This window comes from Diceros bicornis, chromosome 5 (assembly GCF_020826845.1).
Source record: "Diceros bicornis minor isolate mBicDic1 chromosome 5, mDicBic1.mat.cur, whole genome shotgun sequence".
NCBI classification, from domain to species: Eukaryota; Metazoa; Chordata; class Mammalia; order Perissodactyla; family Rhinocerotidae; genus Diceros; species Diceros bicornis.
The window spans coordinates 30582232-30597073 of NC_080744.1; the positions used below are offsets into that span (position 1 = coordinate 30582232).

The 14842-nt window shown below is 33.8% G+C and overlaps 1 protein-coding gene across 1 annotated transcript; it reads right to left on the reverse strand.

Moving 5' to 3' along the window:
- Positions 1-1124: 1124 nt before the first annotated feature.
- LOC131405369 (olfactory receptor 4L1-like) lies at positions 1125-3284 on the reverse strand. The gene is made up of 2 exons (XM_058540425.1): positions 3159-3284; positions 1125-1937 (listed from the first exon to the last, which is right to left on the reverse strand). Exons 1-2 carry the CDS (start codon positions 3282-3284, stop codon positions 1125-1127), a joined length of 939 nt encoding a protein of 312 aa, XP_058396408.1.
- Between the last annotated feature and the right edge of the window lie 11558 nt (positions 3285-14842).

Here is a 14842-nt window from a genome sequence, read left to right on the forward strand (position 1 = left end):
TCTGAAATTTACATAATATTGTAAACCATTGTGACCTCAATAAAATAATTTTTTACAAAAGGATATAGACCTAAGTCTTAATGACACAAAATAGTTTTAGTCAAAGAAGAATCATTGAGAATTGCATTTTAATGACATCACTCTGGATTCTTGTAGAGAATGCATTGAATGGAGGAAAGAACTTATGTGTGATTTGGGATCAATTACAAAGTTATTTCCTAGAGCAAGCAAGAATGGTTGGTGTCTTGAATTGGGAGAGAATAATTAAGATTGATCATCAATGAGTATGGGATTGCCAATTTAGCACACACTACCCACCTCCTCAAAACTCACAAACATATCAGATTTAGCCTGTAATTGCAATAAGGATTCCAAGCCTACCAGAGTCAAATTTAATTGTAGTTTTATGTAAAGCACTTGGAAAGAAAAAGTTACATCTTGGAAAGAAAAAGTTACATGGTATCTTACATAAAATCAAGACGTGCTTAATGAAAACACTAATTCAAAAACACTACTTTTATTTATTGCATTTTGAAAGTCAACTGTGCATACTTATAATATTTCTTGGAGTGTTTTTGTTTCAAGGCTTTTCTTTGTAGTTTTATTGAAATTGTCCTTCCATTGTTTTGTTTTTTCCTTCTGGTATCTTATATTCACTATATTGTCAAATTTATTTATTCTTATTTTTTGTCTCATTGGCTCAAGAGATTAGAATCATACTTTTCCAATGGTTTTTAACATTATTTTAATCATGATTTGTTCAATGTACCTCATTTAATTATAGTATAACTTTATGAATGTCATTAACCACCCATATCTATTAAAATCATCTCTAATAGTATTCACCCATATTTTTTCATAATTCTCTCTTTATTAATAAGTATATATTAAATGTATATGGAAAGTATTCAACGATTTCACATGTCTATTTTGTTGTAGGTCAATAATTATCAATATGTGTTATAGGAGCATTTAAGTATAAACTTAAAATATTTTATCATTAATTTTTCCAGCACTGGTTATGATTCTAACACAAGAAGAGTTAAAAGATACATTTTATATAGTCTATTCAAATTCTGTTAGCATAGCATTTGAAGGTCATGTTAATAATATAGTGTTAAAATCTAGAAGTTCTGTGTGGAGGTAACATGGTGGAACCACAATTTTCTCATAGCCCTTAGCATTTTCTGATTTCTCACTGTGTGAATAATAGTATTTAGTAAGGATGTGACAATAGTGTAAAATACAGCAAGGGTTTTATTGCCTGCAAAACTATTGAATGGCTGGGCATAGATAAAGATACAAAGTCCAAAGAACACAGTGACCACAATGATGTGGGCAGGCAATGTAGACAGAGCCTTGGAGAGCCCTCCAGATGATCTTTGCTGTGCAGTGACCAGGATGACAGTGTAGGAGACAAGCAGGAGGATGAAGCTAATAATTGAGAACAGCCCAATGTCAGCAATGGCAAATAATTCCAGGGTATATGTTTCAATACAAGCAAGCTTAATCACAAGGGGAAGGTCACAAAATATATTGTCTACAACCCTGGGGCCACAGAAAGGCAAGTTTACTGTTAATACCTTCTGGCTCATGGTGTGTATAAAACCAGTTATCCGTGAACGTATCACAAACCCATTCAGCACCCTGTGGCTCATGATTGCCCTGTAGTGCAGGGGTTTACATATGGCTACATATCTGTCAAAGGCCATGGCTATCAAAAGAGTCATCTCAGCACCCCCAAAGTAGTGCATAAAGAACATCTGGGCCATGCAACCCCATATGGAGACGGACTTGTGTTGAGTGAGCAAGTCTGTGATCATCTTGGGTGTGGTGACAGTGGAGAGACACATGTCCAACAAAGAGAGGTTTCCAAGGAAGAAGTATACGGGAGAATGAAGGGTGGAACTAAATGTCACTGTGACCATAATGAGAATGTTTCCCATTTGTTTATTTTTTCTATTGTTTCTCTTGCCCGGTCAGACGTGGTGTTTGAAAAGATGTTGCTAAGACTGATGTCGAAGAGCGTGCTGCCTATGTTTTCTTCTAGAAGTTTCACAGTTTCAGGTCTTACATTCAAGTCTTTAATCCATTTGGAGTTAATTTTTGTGTATGGTGTAAGGTAAGGGTCTACTTTCATTTTTTTGCATATGGCTATCCAATTTTCCCAACACCATTTGTTGAAGAGACTTTCTTTTCCCCATTGTATGTTCTTGGCTGCTTTGTCAAAGATTAGCTGTCCATAGATGTGTGGGTTTATTTCTGGGCTTTCGATTCTATTCCATTGATCTGTGTGTCTGTTTTTGTGCCAGTACCATGCTGTTTTGGTTACTATAGCTTTATAGTATATTTTGAAATCAGGGAGTGTGATACCTCCAGCTTTGTTCTTTTTTCTCAGGATTCCTTTAGCTATTTGGGGTCTTTTGTTGTTCCATATAAATATATCACCTCACGCCCGTCAGAATGGCTATAATTAACAAGACAGGAAACAACATATGTTGGAGAGGATGTGGAGAGAAGGGAACTCTCATACACTGCTGGTGGGAGTGCAAACTGGTGCAGCCACTATGGAAAACAGTATGGAGATTCCTCAAAAAATCAAAGATAGAACTACCATATGATCGAGCTATTCCACTGTTGGGTATTTATCCAAAGAACTTGAAAACACCAATTTGTAAAGGTACATGCACCCCTGTGTTCATTGCAGCATTATTCACAATAGCCAAGACTTGGAAGCAACCTAAGTGCCCATTAAGGGACGAATGGATAAAGAAGATGTGGTATATATACACAATGGAATACTACTCAGCCATAAGAAACGATGAAATCCAGCCATTTGTGACAACATGGATGGACATTGAGGGTATCATGCAAAGTGAAAGTAGTCAGAGGGATAAGGTCAAATACCGTATGATTTCCTTCATTAAGTAGTAGATAATAACAACAGTAAACAAACACATAGGGACAGAGATTGGATTGGTGGTTACCAGAGGGGAAGGGGGGAGGGAGGAGGGTGAAAGGGATAATTCTGTACATGTGTGTGGTGATGGGTTGTAATTAGTATTTTGGTGGTGAACATGATGTAATCTATGCAGAAATAGAAGTACAATGATGTACACCTGAAATTTAAAAAAAAAAAAAAAAAAAAAAAAAAGAATGTTTCCCAACACAGTAGCACCATAGATCAAGGAGAATGTCACAAAGAAGGAAATCTGAGGTTCCCATGGTCCAGAAAATCCTAATAAAATAAACTCAGCCACTACAGATCCATTTTTCAGATCCATTTACTCAAATCAGAATGGGGTAAAGGGGCACATATATATGGTGATGGATAAAAATTAGACTATTGGTGGTAAGCATGATGCAGTCTATACAGAATACTGATAAATAATAACGTACACCTGAAATTTCGCAATGTTATAAACCATTATGACCTCAATAATTTAAAAATTTTTTTAAAAAGTTCTCATGACAAGAAAAAAATTGTAACTATGTGTAGTGATGGATGTTAACTAGACTTATTGTGGTGATCATTTTGCAATATATACAAATATCAAATCATTATGTTGTACACCTGAAACTAATAAAATGTTGTATGTCAAATATATCTTAATGAAAAAAAAAAAAAAAAAAGGTTCCATAAGTTCTTTACATAAAAATAGAGTAAAAAAAAATAAAGCCACAATTAGCACCAATGTTTTCCTATTTGTATTTGATGAATAAGAGCATATAATATTAAATACATTACCATTTATAATTTGAGATAATTTTATGAGTCACATCACTTTTAAACAATATTCTTATAGTTATGCAGTAAATAAAAATCATTTGAAGGAGTGGAAGCTTCATTTTCTGTTGTTTTAGTCTATCAAATGATACTCTTTTATCAATTGATCTTGATTTTATCATAATTTGCTCATGTAAAAAATAGGTAAGTAGTTAAATTAGTAATTATTTTGCCTTTTATTATTATAATTTTCTGTACCTATCACTTCTTGAGATTAGGTTTTCACAATATATAGGGAATATAAAATTTGGGAGAGAATTGTATTGTCCTATATCTCTGACGTAATTTATGAAGGCCATTCTATGGTTCTAAAACAAACAAACAAGTGTACACACACACAAACACACATACAATTAGGGGCTAATTTATACGTGGGAGAAAGTCTTTGAATTCCTTAAAAGTAATTTTGCTTTTTAGTTTCTACCGTGTAGCGTACTGAGAATTTCAGGAAATATGGACACAGCCTCACATCTTTTTGAGCTTGGTTTCTCAAATCCTTTTATCATCATTGTTCTTAGTGAGGAGTTTGTGTATTGTGTGTAAGTGTACATATGTGGTGGTTTAGAAGTAAAATAATTCAATCCTAACATATAAATTTTGCTTTGGTTGTAATGTATCATACTAGATCTTTTTTACCTGGCTTTTTACTTCGCTCCTAGTTGTTCATAGAATCAAGAGTGATGAAAAATGATCAATAACAATTAAGTGATTACTATGTGCTAAACTCTGTTCTAAGTGTTTCACACATATTAATGCATTTAATCCTTATAATAATCCCATGAGGTTATCACCATTACCTAACCTTAACTCCTTCAATTGCTTTCCTATCTTAGGTATTTTTAAGAAATGGATAATGCCCACAAATTAGGGAGAATAACGATGAAAATGATGTAGTTTCTGTAAGTTAACCTCCAGGAGTATACAGAGTGGATATTAAATGATGGACTATGGACCTGGAGGCGCACAGAGAGGACCACCATCACACCATGCTTTCTTTGAAGGGTTGTGTCACATGGTTATTATGTGAATGAGCAGTAATTTTCCTTTTGAGATTTTTGTGACAGTAATTGCAATAAGTAGATGCACTTTGGAGAAATGATAAGGCTTGAAAATTATTAGACAGAATAAATATGCCAACTATAATTTCGGAAAAAATACCTTTGCTACATGGAATTTTATGCCTTGTGATACAAAGACAACAGAAAAACTTGGATATTAAATTAATACAATTAAGCATAAATTGATTAAGAAAGTTTTATTTTGGCGTTTTATTTTATTTCAGAAGGAAAGCTGGCGTTAATTTGTGTTGATGGCTTTCCCAGCATTTGTTTCCTTTATTCCTTTCCTTCCTATCCCAAGAATGCTTTCTAAAAACATTTCCTTAGTTCTCCACTTAAGACACCTGTTCTTATGTTATGAGTGTACAAAGGCAATATAAATTAAAAGAAAGAAATTATCATGTAGTTGAGACAAAAAGTCTTATTAATGAAGAAAATTTTCTTCCTCTTGAATAATCAATTACACATTTTATTACAATTAATTTTACTCAATTTATGATGTGCTTTGGAGGAAACTGAAGGTAGAATAATAATATATTAGAGTTAGAAGGGAACTTTGTAGTCATTACTCTACACATCTTATTTAGTAGATGAAAATTCAAGATCCACATAATTAAGTAAACCTTTCCAAGACTAGAGGCAGAACCTCCCCAAAGAGATGTGGTGAATATTAGTGAGATGGTGTGTGTATGAGCTCCTGGCCAGGCACAGAATGAGCACTGAGACGGTGTGTGTTGAATCCGAATCATTCATGTAAATCCAAGATTACAATCCTGAAGATTTACCATATTAATCCCTGTTAGGAAAGGAATGAACCATGACTTATTTTATTAAGTAATTGGATATGAACATTTCTGCTCCTGTTCATGTGTGTACAATACATATTACTAAATATGAAAATAATTGATTCAAATAAACATTTCCTTCTTTCATTATTCATTTAAAAAAAATAAAGATAATTTTAATCTTGACTGATTTTATGTTTTTCAAAAATTACACCTACTTATGCTAAAATACAAATGGACCTCAAAAACATAAGTAAAATAAGTCTGACACACAAGACCACATGTTGTATAATTTGATTTATATAACTTGTCTAGGAAACACAAATATATAGAGACAGAAAATATATTAATGGTCACCTTGAACTGGGGATTGAGTGCAAATGGGCATGAGTTTTCTTTTTGTGGTGAAGAAAATACCTTAAAATAAGATTGCGGCAAAGCCTACACAACTATATGAATATAAGAGTAATCACCGAAATGTATACTTAAAATGGATGAATTTTATAGCATATGAATTATATTCAATAAAATTTAAGCCCTTATACATTTTTTGCTTTTATTCATAAGTTAAAATTATCTTTAATATATTAATTTAGTGTTTTAAAATACAGTTTTATAGTACTATCCAGCTCGTACTGCTTTTATACAAATATATCTCACTACGGGTAAATCAATGACATACTGCAAATTCAATCCAATCTAGTTTTAATATTTCTTAATGGCCTCCGTTTGAATTTATATTTTTGACTGCTTTATGTATTTTGAAACACTATTATCTGGTTTGTTAAACAATTTTCTTGATACTTTTCCTCCTATTTAGAATACTCATAATGAGTTTCCTGAATTATTCACATTTTCCCTCATTCTCTTGAATATGAACACCTTGTAAAGACTTCTCCCCCTTTATACCTTTAAGATCTCATTTGTATTTATTGCCTAACAGTAACTTGTATACAGAGATTTTCTAAATTTCTAGTTCTGATCACTAATTCTCCATCCCCAGCTACTTCTCCAACTGCCAATATGATATGTTTATTTACATGCTCTATCAACACCTGAAACTTGAAAAGAAAAATATCCCTATTCTACAAAAAATTATCAGTTTCCAGCGTTGCCGTTACTCTCAATGACAGTATGGGTTATCGGGGTGCCCAGGATTTACTTTTCTGAATGTTATTCATCATTCTTAATCACCATCTACTGCCAAATTTTACTCTGCAATGTCATTTTGAGAGAATATATCCTTTAAATTTTCAAAGAAATTGTTGGTTATAGCTCATTGTGAAATAGTTATTTGACCTCCCAGTGAGAGAGGATTTGATGTTTCAAAAGCCACAGCCTTTTCCTTCCAGCCAACACAAAATTAATTAAATGCCATCTTCAGCATATTAAACTTCTAATGAATTATCTCTCTATAGTATTTTTACTTACCTGTTCTAAAGGCACAGTATGAGAAAAACATGTTTGAGGGATTATTCAAAATTAAAAATCTACTTTTCGCTCTCTGTGATGCTCTGTATGTGATTCTGCATACTATTTTCTGCCTCTTATGTAAAGATGTGAACCCCTTTGGTGGCAGGTTTGTTGGAAGTCTGGGAATCCAAATTTCAGTGGGAGTTGTTAAAACACTGAGGATGCTGCCCTAGCATGACCAAGAGAGATGTTTACACTTAATTTCTGGCCCTTATTATGCTGCCATTCTCTCTGAGCATTGGCTTGATTAAAATAGGCATGAGAGTGTTGGTTGATTGGTTACAATATAGTAAGTATAGACACCTTTGATTTAAAGGACACTTCCTTTCCCTCACATTACTCCCAAGCTATGCTCTTAGCTTCCTTCTAACAAGTTTGTGGGTAAATTTTTAGATGAATAATTTTCAAAGTTTTCTAAGCATAAAATCCTCAATATAAAAATTGATCTGTATATGTTATAAATTTACTACTAAAAGCACATATTATGTACAACATTAACATATTCAGGAAGCAGAAATTTTAAAAGATAAAGTTAAAATAAATTATGTTAATTGAAAATTTGATGGTATACATTAATAGAACAACTAACTGTTTTATGCTCACTAAGATATTAATAACTATTTTGACTTAGGTACCCTCCTACGAATTTTCAGAGAATACCTCCATGACATAAAATATTTTCGTAATCATTATGACTTTTCTATAAAATATTATAATAAAATCTTATTTTCCAAGTTGTTGCTTTTACAAAATTAATCATATTATTGATCCTGTTGATCCTATGTAGGTGTACTTTATACCACAGGCTTCAAAGTCTGTTCCAATAACTTGCCAACAAAGAATTTCATGAATAATTTTCAAATTGGTTGACAACCCTGTCACTTATCTCCAAGTCCTTATTTAATTTTAGTCAAATCCACTGCTTAACCCATAGCTTAACGTAGATTTTTGTCACAGACATTGCTTTTATTACAATAGTTATTACAGTTGATGAAAGTTTTTTTATACACAAATGTTAAAATCATCCACACTTACATAAGACAAAACTCCATCCTACAAGACATAACTCATTCTGTCACTCGATTTGCAAATCATTAGAAATGTTTTCTATGTAATTTTTTATAGTGTTTGCTGATAAGGAATGTATTTATTTATCATTGTCTTGCTCATTTTAACTGTTTTTACAGTGGCAGAAAACACAGTTTATTTTAGTGGAATGTGGCTTTTGTCCTTTTGCTATTTGTAAGAAACATTCCAAACACTTTTTATTACATTTAGTTAAAAATTTAAAGCCTTCAACTGATTATAATGTAAATTTTAATATTACAAAGAAAATTATAGAGATTTATTTTATGTTTTTTATATTTACCTTTTTACATGTTTTACTAATTGTGATCCCTAGCTAATATATCAAGGTACAGTATAGATTTTCAACTTCATTCTTAATAATAATGGAAGTAAATCCCTATTGTAAAGTAATGTTTCTTAATAATTTAGAATGTTTTTAGCCAGCTTACTGTCAGTTCTGATAGCTCATTGTTCTTTTACTTTGTGATTTAGCTGACAGTTTATACTATGGGTAGAATTGTCAACTCCGCTATTTTAAAATCGTTTAGGTGAGTTTTAATAATTAGAATTATCTTCAATTCAAGGTTTATTTGCATAAAACTTTTTAAGCCCTTTTAAAGTTTCAGAGAATGAATTGAGTTAAATAAGAAAATAAAATCTTTAAGTCTCCCCTCCCCCCTTACTTTGGCACATCCAAACTATAATACACAGCAATACCGTCAAAGCAAATGACTGCAAAGAGAACTGCTGTTAACTTCTCTGTCTTTTCGTTAACTCACACTTTCTTCCAAAAACTTTAAATACTATATGTAACACCTTCAGGTAACATAGAGTTAGTAGATGAATTTAGAGTACCCAAAATAATCTGTGTATTCAATATTAATAAAGCTTATTTAATTTCTCTTTTCAAATTAAAATAAACATAAATAGATGTTCCATTTTTGTCCCATATCTGATTAATTGGTTACAGACAGCTTAAAATGTGTTCACCCTCCTTAGGGACGATGAGTTTAAGTAACTTTTTAAGTGTTTAGTTCAGTCTCCTCTTTTAGTTCAACTGTGGATTCTGACCCAATTAAATATTCCTCCAGATTCTGTACTAATAGTTCTTTACTTCTTGACTAAATATTCACCCTAAGTTACTGGTTAGGATAAAATTCAGTGATTCTTGAAATATGCCTTCCCTGTCTTCATATATTAATACTCTCAATTTATATTCACTTTATTGTATATTCCTTGGTAGTAGGGATTGTATTTAGCATACACTTCTATCTCTAGTTTAAAATTTTACCTTTGGTTGATTTATTGAGTGCATTTGCTTCCTATTTTCTAGTATCCTTCAACTCTCTAGTGTTGAATGTACTATCCTTTGATTTCCTCTAAAGAAAATTCTGGGGGACAAAACTTAGAGGTTCAAACTTCAAATTTGTTTTCTGGCAGCATAAGTACTTATAGTGTAGACATTGCTCCAAGAAATAAGGAAACTCTTTAATCACAACTAGTTCTCAAGTGGCTAAAATGAGGTCTTGAAATAGGTATTGAACTCAGCAAGGCTCAAACCTTTCTTGGGCCCATAAGGTACATCAGGAATCTGTCCTTGAGGATCTCAGAATCTTATTATTGGTCACTGACTCCAAAGGACCCATTGTTAAGTGTGATGATACAGGTATGTAATAAATCAAACTTTGTTTTATGGAGTTTGCAAATTTCTCACAAAAAAAGCTACCTTTTCCAAAAGAGGCAACTGTGCTTTTAATGATAGGTACAGATTTGGTGCACAGAGAAGACAGAAGAAAAATGTAGGCAGAGCTAATTATATGTCAAAAGGTACAGAAGCATAGAATATTCTGACATATTAAGCGAACAGAAAATAGCTAGTGTGTTTGAAGTATATGATAGATTGTTGGCGAGGAGGAAGAATTTTTGATGCTGACAAAAAGCTAAGTTAGAATAAGAACTTCAATATCAATAAATATCAATCAAAGTAGTTTGGAATATATCCTATAGTTAATAGGGAGCTACTGAAATTGTAAAATAGAGACTATGAGGAGAATTGAGTTTTCACAAGGTCATGGTAGTTGCATTGTGAAGTAATTACTGTGTTATTTTAATAATCTAGGTAAGAAATTATGAAAGTCTGAGCTAAAGCCGTGGAGGGTGATGAGAAGAGGGTATGGTTAAATTGTCAGGTAGAATTGTGATGATTTGGTAACACAACATGCATGATTGATGACAGTATGTACAGAGTCAGTGGTGAATTCCAAAATATTATCTGTAGATTTTCTGTGTCAGAATCACATGAGGGAGGGACCTCATTTGGCGTCCATGGTGGACTCTCTCCTCAACAAAACAAACATTGACAAAAGAAACTTATAACGAATAATAATTTAGAGTCTATAGAAATTATCCTAGGGCATACAGATAATAGAGAAACATTCGTTCAAGAAAATCTACTAAATCTTGTTTAGGAGAGAGAGTCTGGCATTCAAGCCCCCCTATCACTTCTCCTTTCCCTCCCCTCCTAGCTCCATATTATGGAAGCCCTACTCTTCTCTACTCTGGGTGCTCTGCTCCAGGTAGGTGTAGTCAAGAAGACAGTGACTCCCTCTCATCACAGCTTCCAGTCTAGGGTTGTGGTTTCAGGTTTTACCCTGGAAGAGTAAGGCCTTAAGTGTTGAAGAAGATCTATTCCAAGTAGGCACCAAGGAGATGATGAGGCTGTCTTTCCCCAGCCAGCACCTACTTGTAGGGCAGAGGTTACACTTATATGAGGTACCTAAAGCAGTCAAACTCATGGAAACAGAAAACAGAATGGTGGTTGCCAAGGGCTGAGTGGAGGAGAAAATGGGAAGTTGCCATCCAGTGGGTATGTATTTTCAGTTATACAAGATTAATTAGTTCTAGAAATCTGCCTTTACAACATTGTCCCTATAGTTAACAATACTGTATTGTGCACTTAAAAATTTGTCAAGTGGGTGGTTCTCAAGTTAAGTGTTCTTATCACAATAATACTGCTAATAAAAGCTCTACTCCAAACACTGCAGGCTGAGAATACCAGGGTCCCCCTAAGCACCCCTATCCTGTAGCTTACTTGTAGAGTGGAAGGTCATGTCAGATGGGACAAGCTGAGATGACTAGGCAATCTCCTTCCCCTAGTGCCCACTCAGAGAGCAGAGGTGTCACTTTGGGAGAAGTGGGTTATGTCCCTGCCCCCAGCTCCTGTGTAGTGGCAAACAGGTTCTGCCCAGAAGGACAGGCATACCATAAGTATGAAGAACTCCATGGCTCCACCTGAGGGGCCTGCCTTTATTTGGAACAGAGCTTGGAGAGTTCTATGTATAAAGGCAATGTCAAAAACAATGGAGAGCAATTAAGAAGCCACTCATAGCACCATGATACTGGTATTAACAAACTAAACTGCATAACAAACAGAAGTTTAACAGAGAGAAATAGAGCAAGATAGAAACAAGAAAAATCCTCCTGGGATCACAGTCAACCCTGCTCCTAGGCGAGCCTGCAGGCATGCACTGGCTGCATCCACTTAGGAGAAATCAGATAAAAATTCTTTGAGTCACACACAGATCCATTAAAAAAGGGTGGAAGCCTCACTGGCGCAAGAAGCTTAAGCACAACCTCTAACAAAATACTACTGTCTGAAACATAAGCTACACTGAAGCAGGGGCAACTCCTAGGAAACAAAGCTTAAAAATAAATATCACACCAATTCCTGGTTGTTTTGAAGACAGTATGAATGCCTAAGTCTGTACACCTCTCAGGAATGATTGGAGAGGGAACATCCAACTATTAGTCTTTGACTACATGTGGAACAAAAACATAAATTCCTTGAATTGTGATAGCAGCCTCTAAGCCACACACACATCTAGTAGTAAAGGATAAAATTCTAACTGGCCAGGGAGACTTAAGCAAAACCATTGACCAATGAGCAACTTATGATGTCCCAGAGTTAGTCAGGCTGGAAGACTAAAAACAAGGGAAAAAAGATGAGCAGAGACATCAGAGACTGTACAATGTGGGGAAAATAATCTTCATAGAATTAATACAGCCAAGACACTAAACACACAACAAGCAAACAGTAACAAGAACATCAGCACTGGAAAGGAGAGGATCAGTAACCAGAGTTGCTACAATATATTATCACAAATGTCCAATTTTAAACCAAAAATGATGAAACACGCAAAGAAACACAAAAGTGTGTCACACTACATGAAGTAAAAGGACAGTAAAAACTGCTTTTGTGGGGACCCAGATGTGGTACTTAGCAGAAAAAGACTTCAAAGCAGCTATTATAAACATTCTGAGAACTAAAGGACACCATGTCTAAAGAATTAGAGAAAGGTATGACAATGTCTTATCAAATAGAGAATATCAATAAAGATATAAAAATTATTTTAAAAAAAGGAAATTCTGGAGTTGAAAAGTACAATAACTCAAATGAAAAAATCACTAGAGGAGCTCACTAGTAGATTTGAGCTGGCATAAGAAAGAACCAATGGAGTTGAAGATACATTTGTAGTGATTATACAATCTCAAGAACAGATAGGAAAAAAGAAAATGAGGAAAAATGAACAGCGTCTCAGAGGAATATGGGACACCATTAAGTGCAGCGATATATATGTAATGGGATGTAAATTTTGGTTTCTATATTGGACCATTAATCTGATCGTGATTTTATTAATTCAAAGAGGGAGTGCAGGAAAAATAACAGATAGGGGAAGGTAGAGTAATTAGTTTTTACATTTTGGGCTTGAGATGCTTTCAAGATACCTAGGGAATGGTGCAATAAGAAATTGAAAATAAAAATTTGCAGGTCAGAAACAAGGATCAGAAAGGAGAAGATGATATTACCAAGAGTTCAGTAACTATAGACAGCAAGTACCACTCCAAGGGCTGGGTGAGCAAAAGAGGAAGTGACATTACACATAACCCATAAATGCTGCTGGGACAGTGCTGCCATCACTGCTGCTGGAACCTCTATCCCACTACTAAGAATTTAAGAGCTCATACACTTGACGAAATGAGACTTGGAGCCTTCAATTTTTACTGATGTTACTGAACCCCCCACAGATACGTCTGGAGTCCACAGTTGCCTGACACTGCAGCTGCCAGAGCCCAAAGCAGGGAAACGTAAGACTTCTCTCTTTTTCCTGCCTTCCAACATGTTAGTGTCTTCCACTGATAGAACCTGATAGAAATAAGTTTGCAAGAGAGTTGAGGAAATGTAATTTTCAGGCTTGTAGCTCTACTATAGAGAAGAGACTATAGAAGAGCTAATATGGGGCTACGAGTCAACAGAAAAACATTCAGAATCATCTTCCCATTTGGTTGCTCAGTATCCATACACACCATTCCATGTTTATTTAGACTTCCAATCAATGACAATTGTTTCAGCCTAAAGATTAATTTATCTTGCATACAAATTATGACATTCTCCTTTTTTTCTCCAAATAGAAAGATAAAAATTCCCATAGGTTACTATATCCATCTCAGTGTGGTACTAGTATCTCTTCTAATTTAGTCATAACCCCACATGAATATTCTGTAACCTAGAGACTAAATTGCAATGTTAATTACAAATACCTCCTTGATAAGGAAAAATAAAAGAAAAGAATGAATTTGAGATTTGTTAACAAATACCACGCATATACAATTACCTTAATACACAATTTATGAAGAAAATATTCTTAGTTTCTATAGTGATTTTACTAATGTGTCGTGAGACTCAGTTAATATTTATGGCTGTCTTACTGCTGATGGCATTCTTCTTTTGTCTTCAACGAAAATCTCTGATGCTTGGTGATTCTGTACTTGGTAGAGTGAACCAAATTTTTACTTTTACTGGGTTATGTAATTTTCATTTACTTTTACTACTTGATATGCAAATACCATGAGGCACCAATAGAGAATCACTTGGGTTTCAGCCGTGATCTTCCCTATCTTGTTCTGTATCAGCAATCCTAGGACACCTTGATAATTGGGATCAATCTTCTTAGCTGGCTTAATAAGCTCTTTTCTATTGAATTAAGGATACACAGACTGAAATGGCTGGCAACTTTTTACTTTTACATTAATGGAAAATTCTTTTATTCTCTTGTTGGAAAGATTTATTCATTGTGAACTGTGGCATGTAAAGAAGGTGACAGGAAACAAGAATTTATGAATGTTATTAAAATTTAGATAGAAAAATATTTTACTTATAAAAGCATAGATTTTGTAGTTAGATGTAGAATGTAATTCTAGGTCTATTGCTTACAATTTCTGTGGCAAGATGGTTAAGTTTTATAATGCTCAGTTTTCTATTGATAATATGTAAATAATATTATCTATTTTCAGTGTTGTGAAGTTAAAAGAAAACACATACAAAGTGTCTCATACACGGTAGAACTCAATAAATGATATTTCAAATCTAATTTACTTTATAGAAAAACATAAAATTACAACATAAATGCATGATATTATATTAGAATGGTTTGTACTTGGATGCACAATTCAGAATGCTTTATTGTATATCTGCTTCTATAGGGAAGGATTACAAATTCCCAAAATGTGATTTATGTTTGGAACAAAATCATATACCTCAGTGTCTTTGGAAGACGATGATGATGATGATGGCAACATCAATGATGATGCCTTTGATGATTGTAATATTTCAG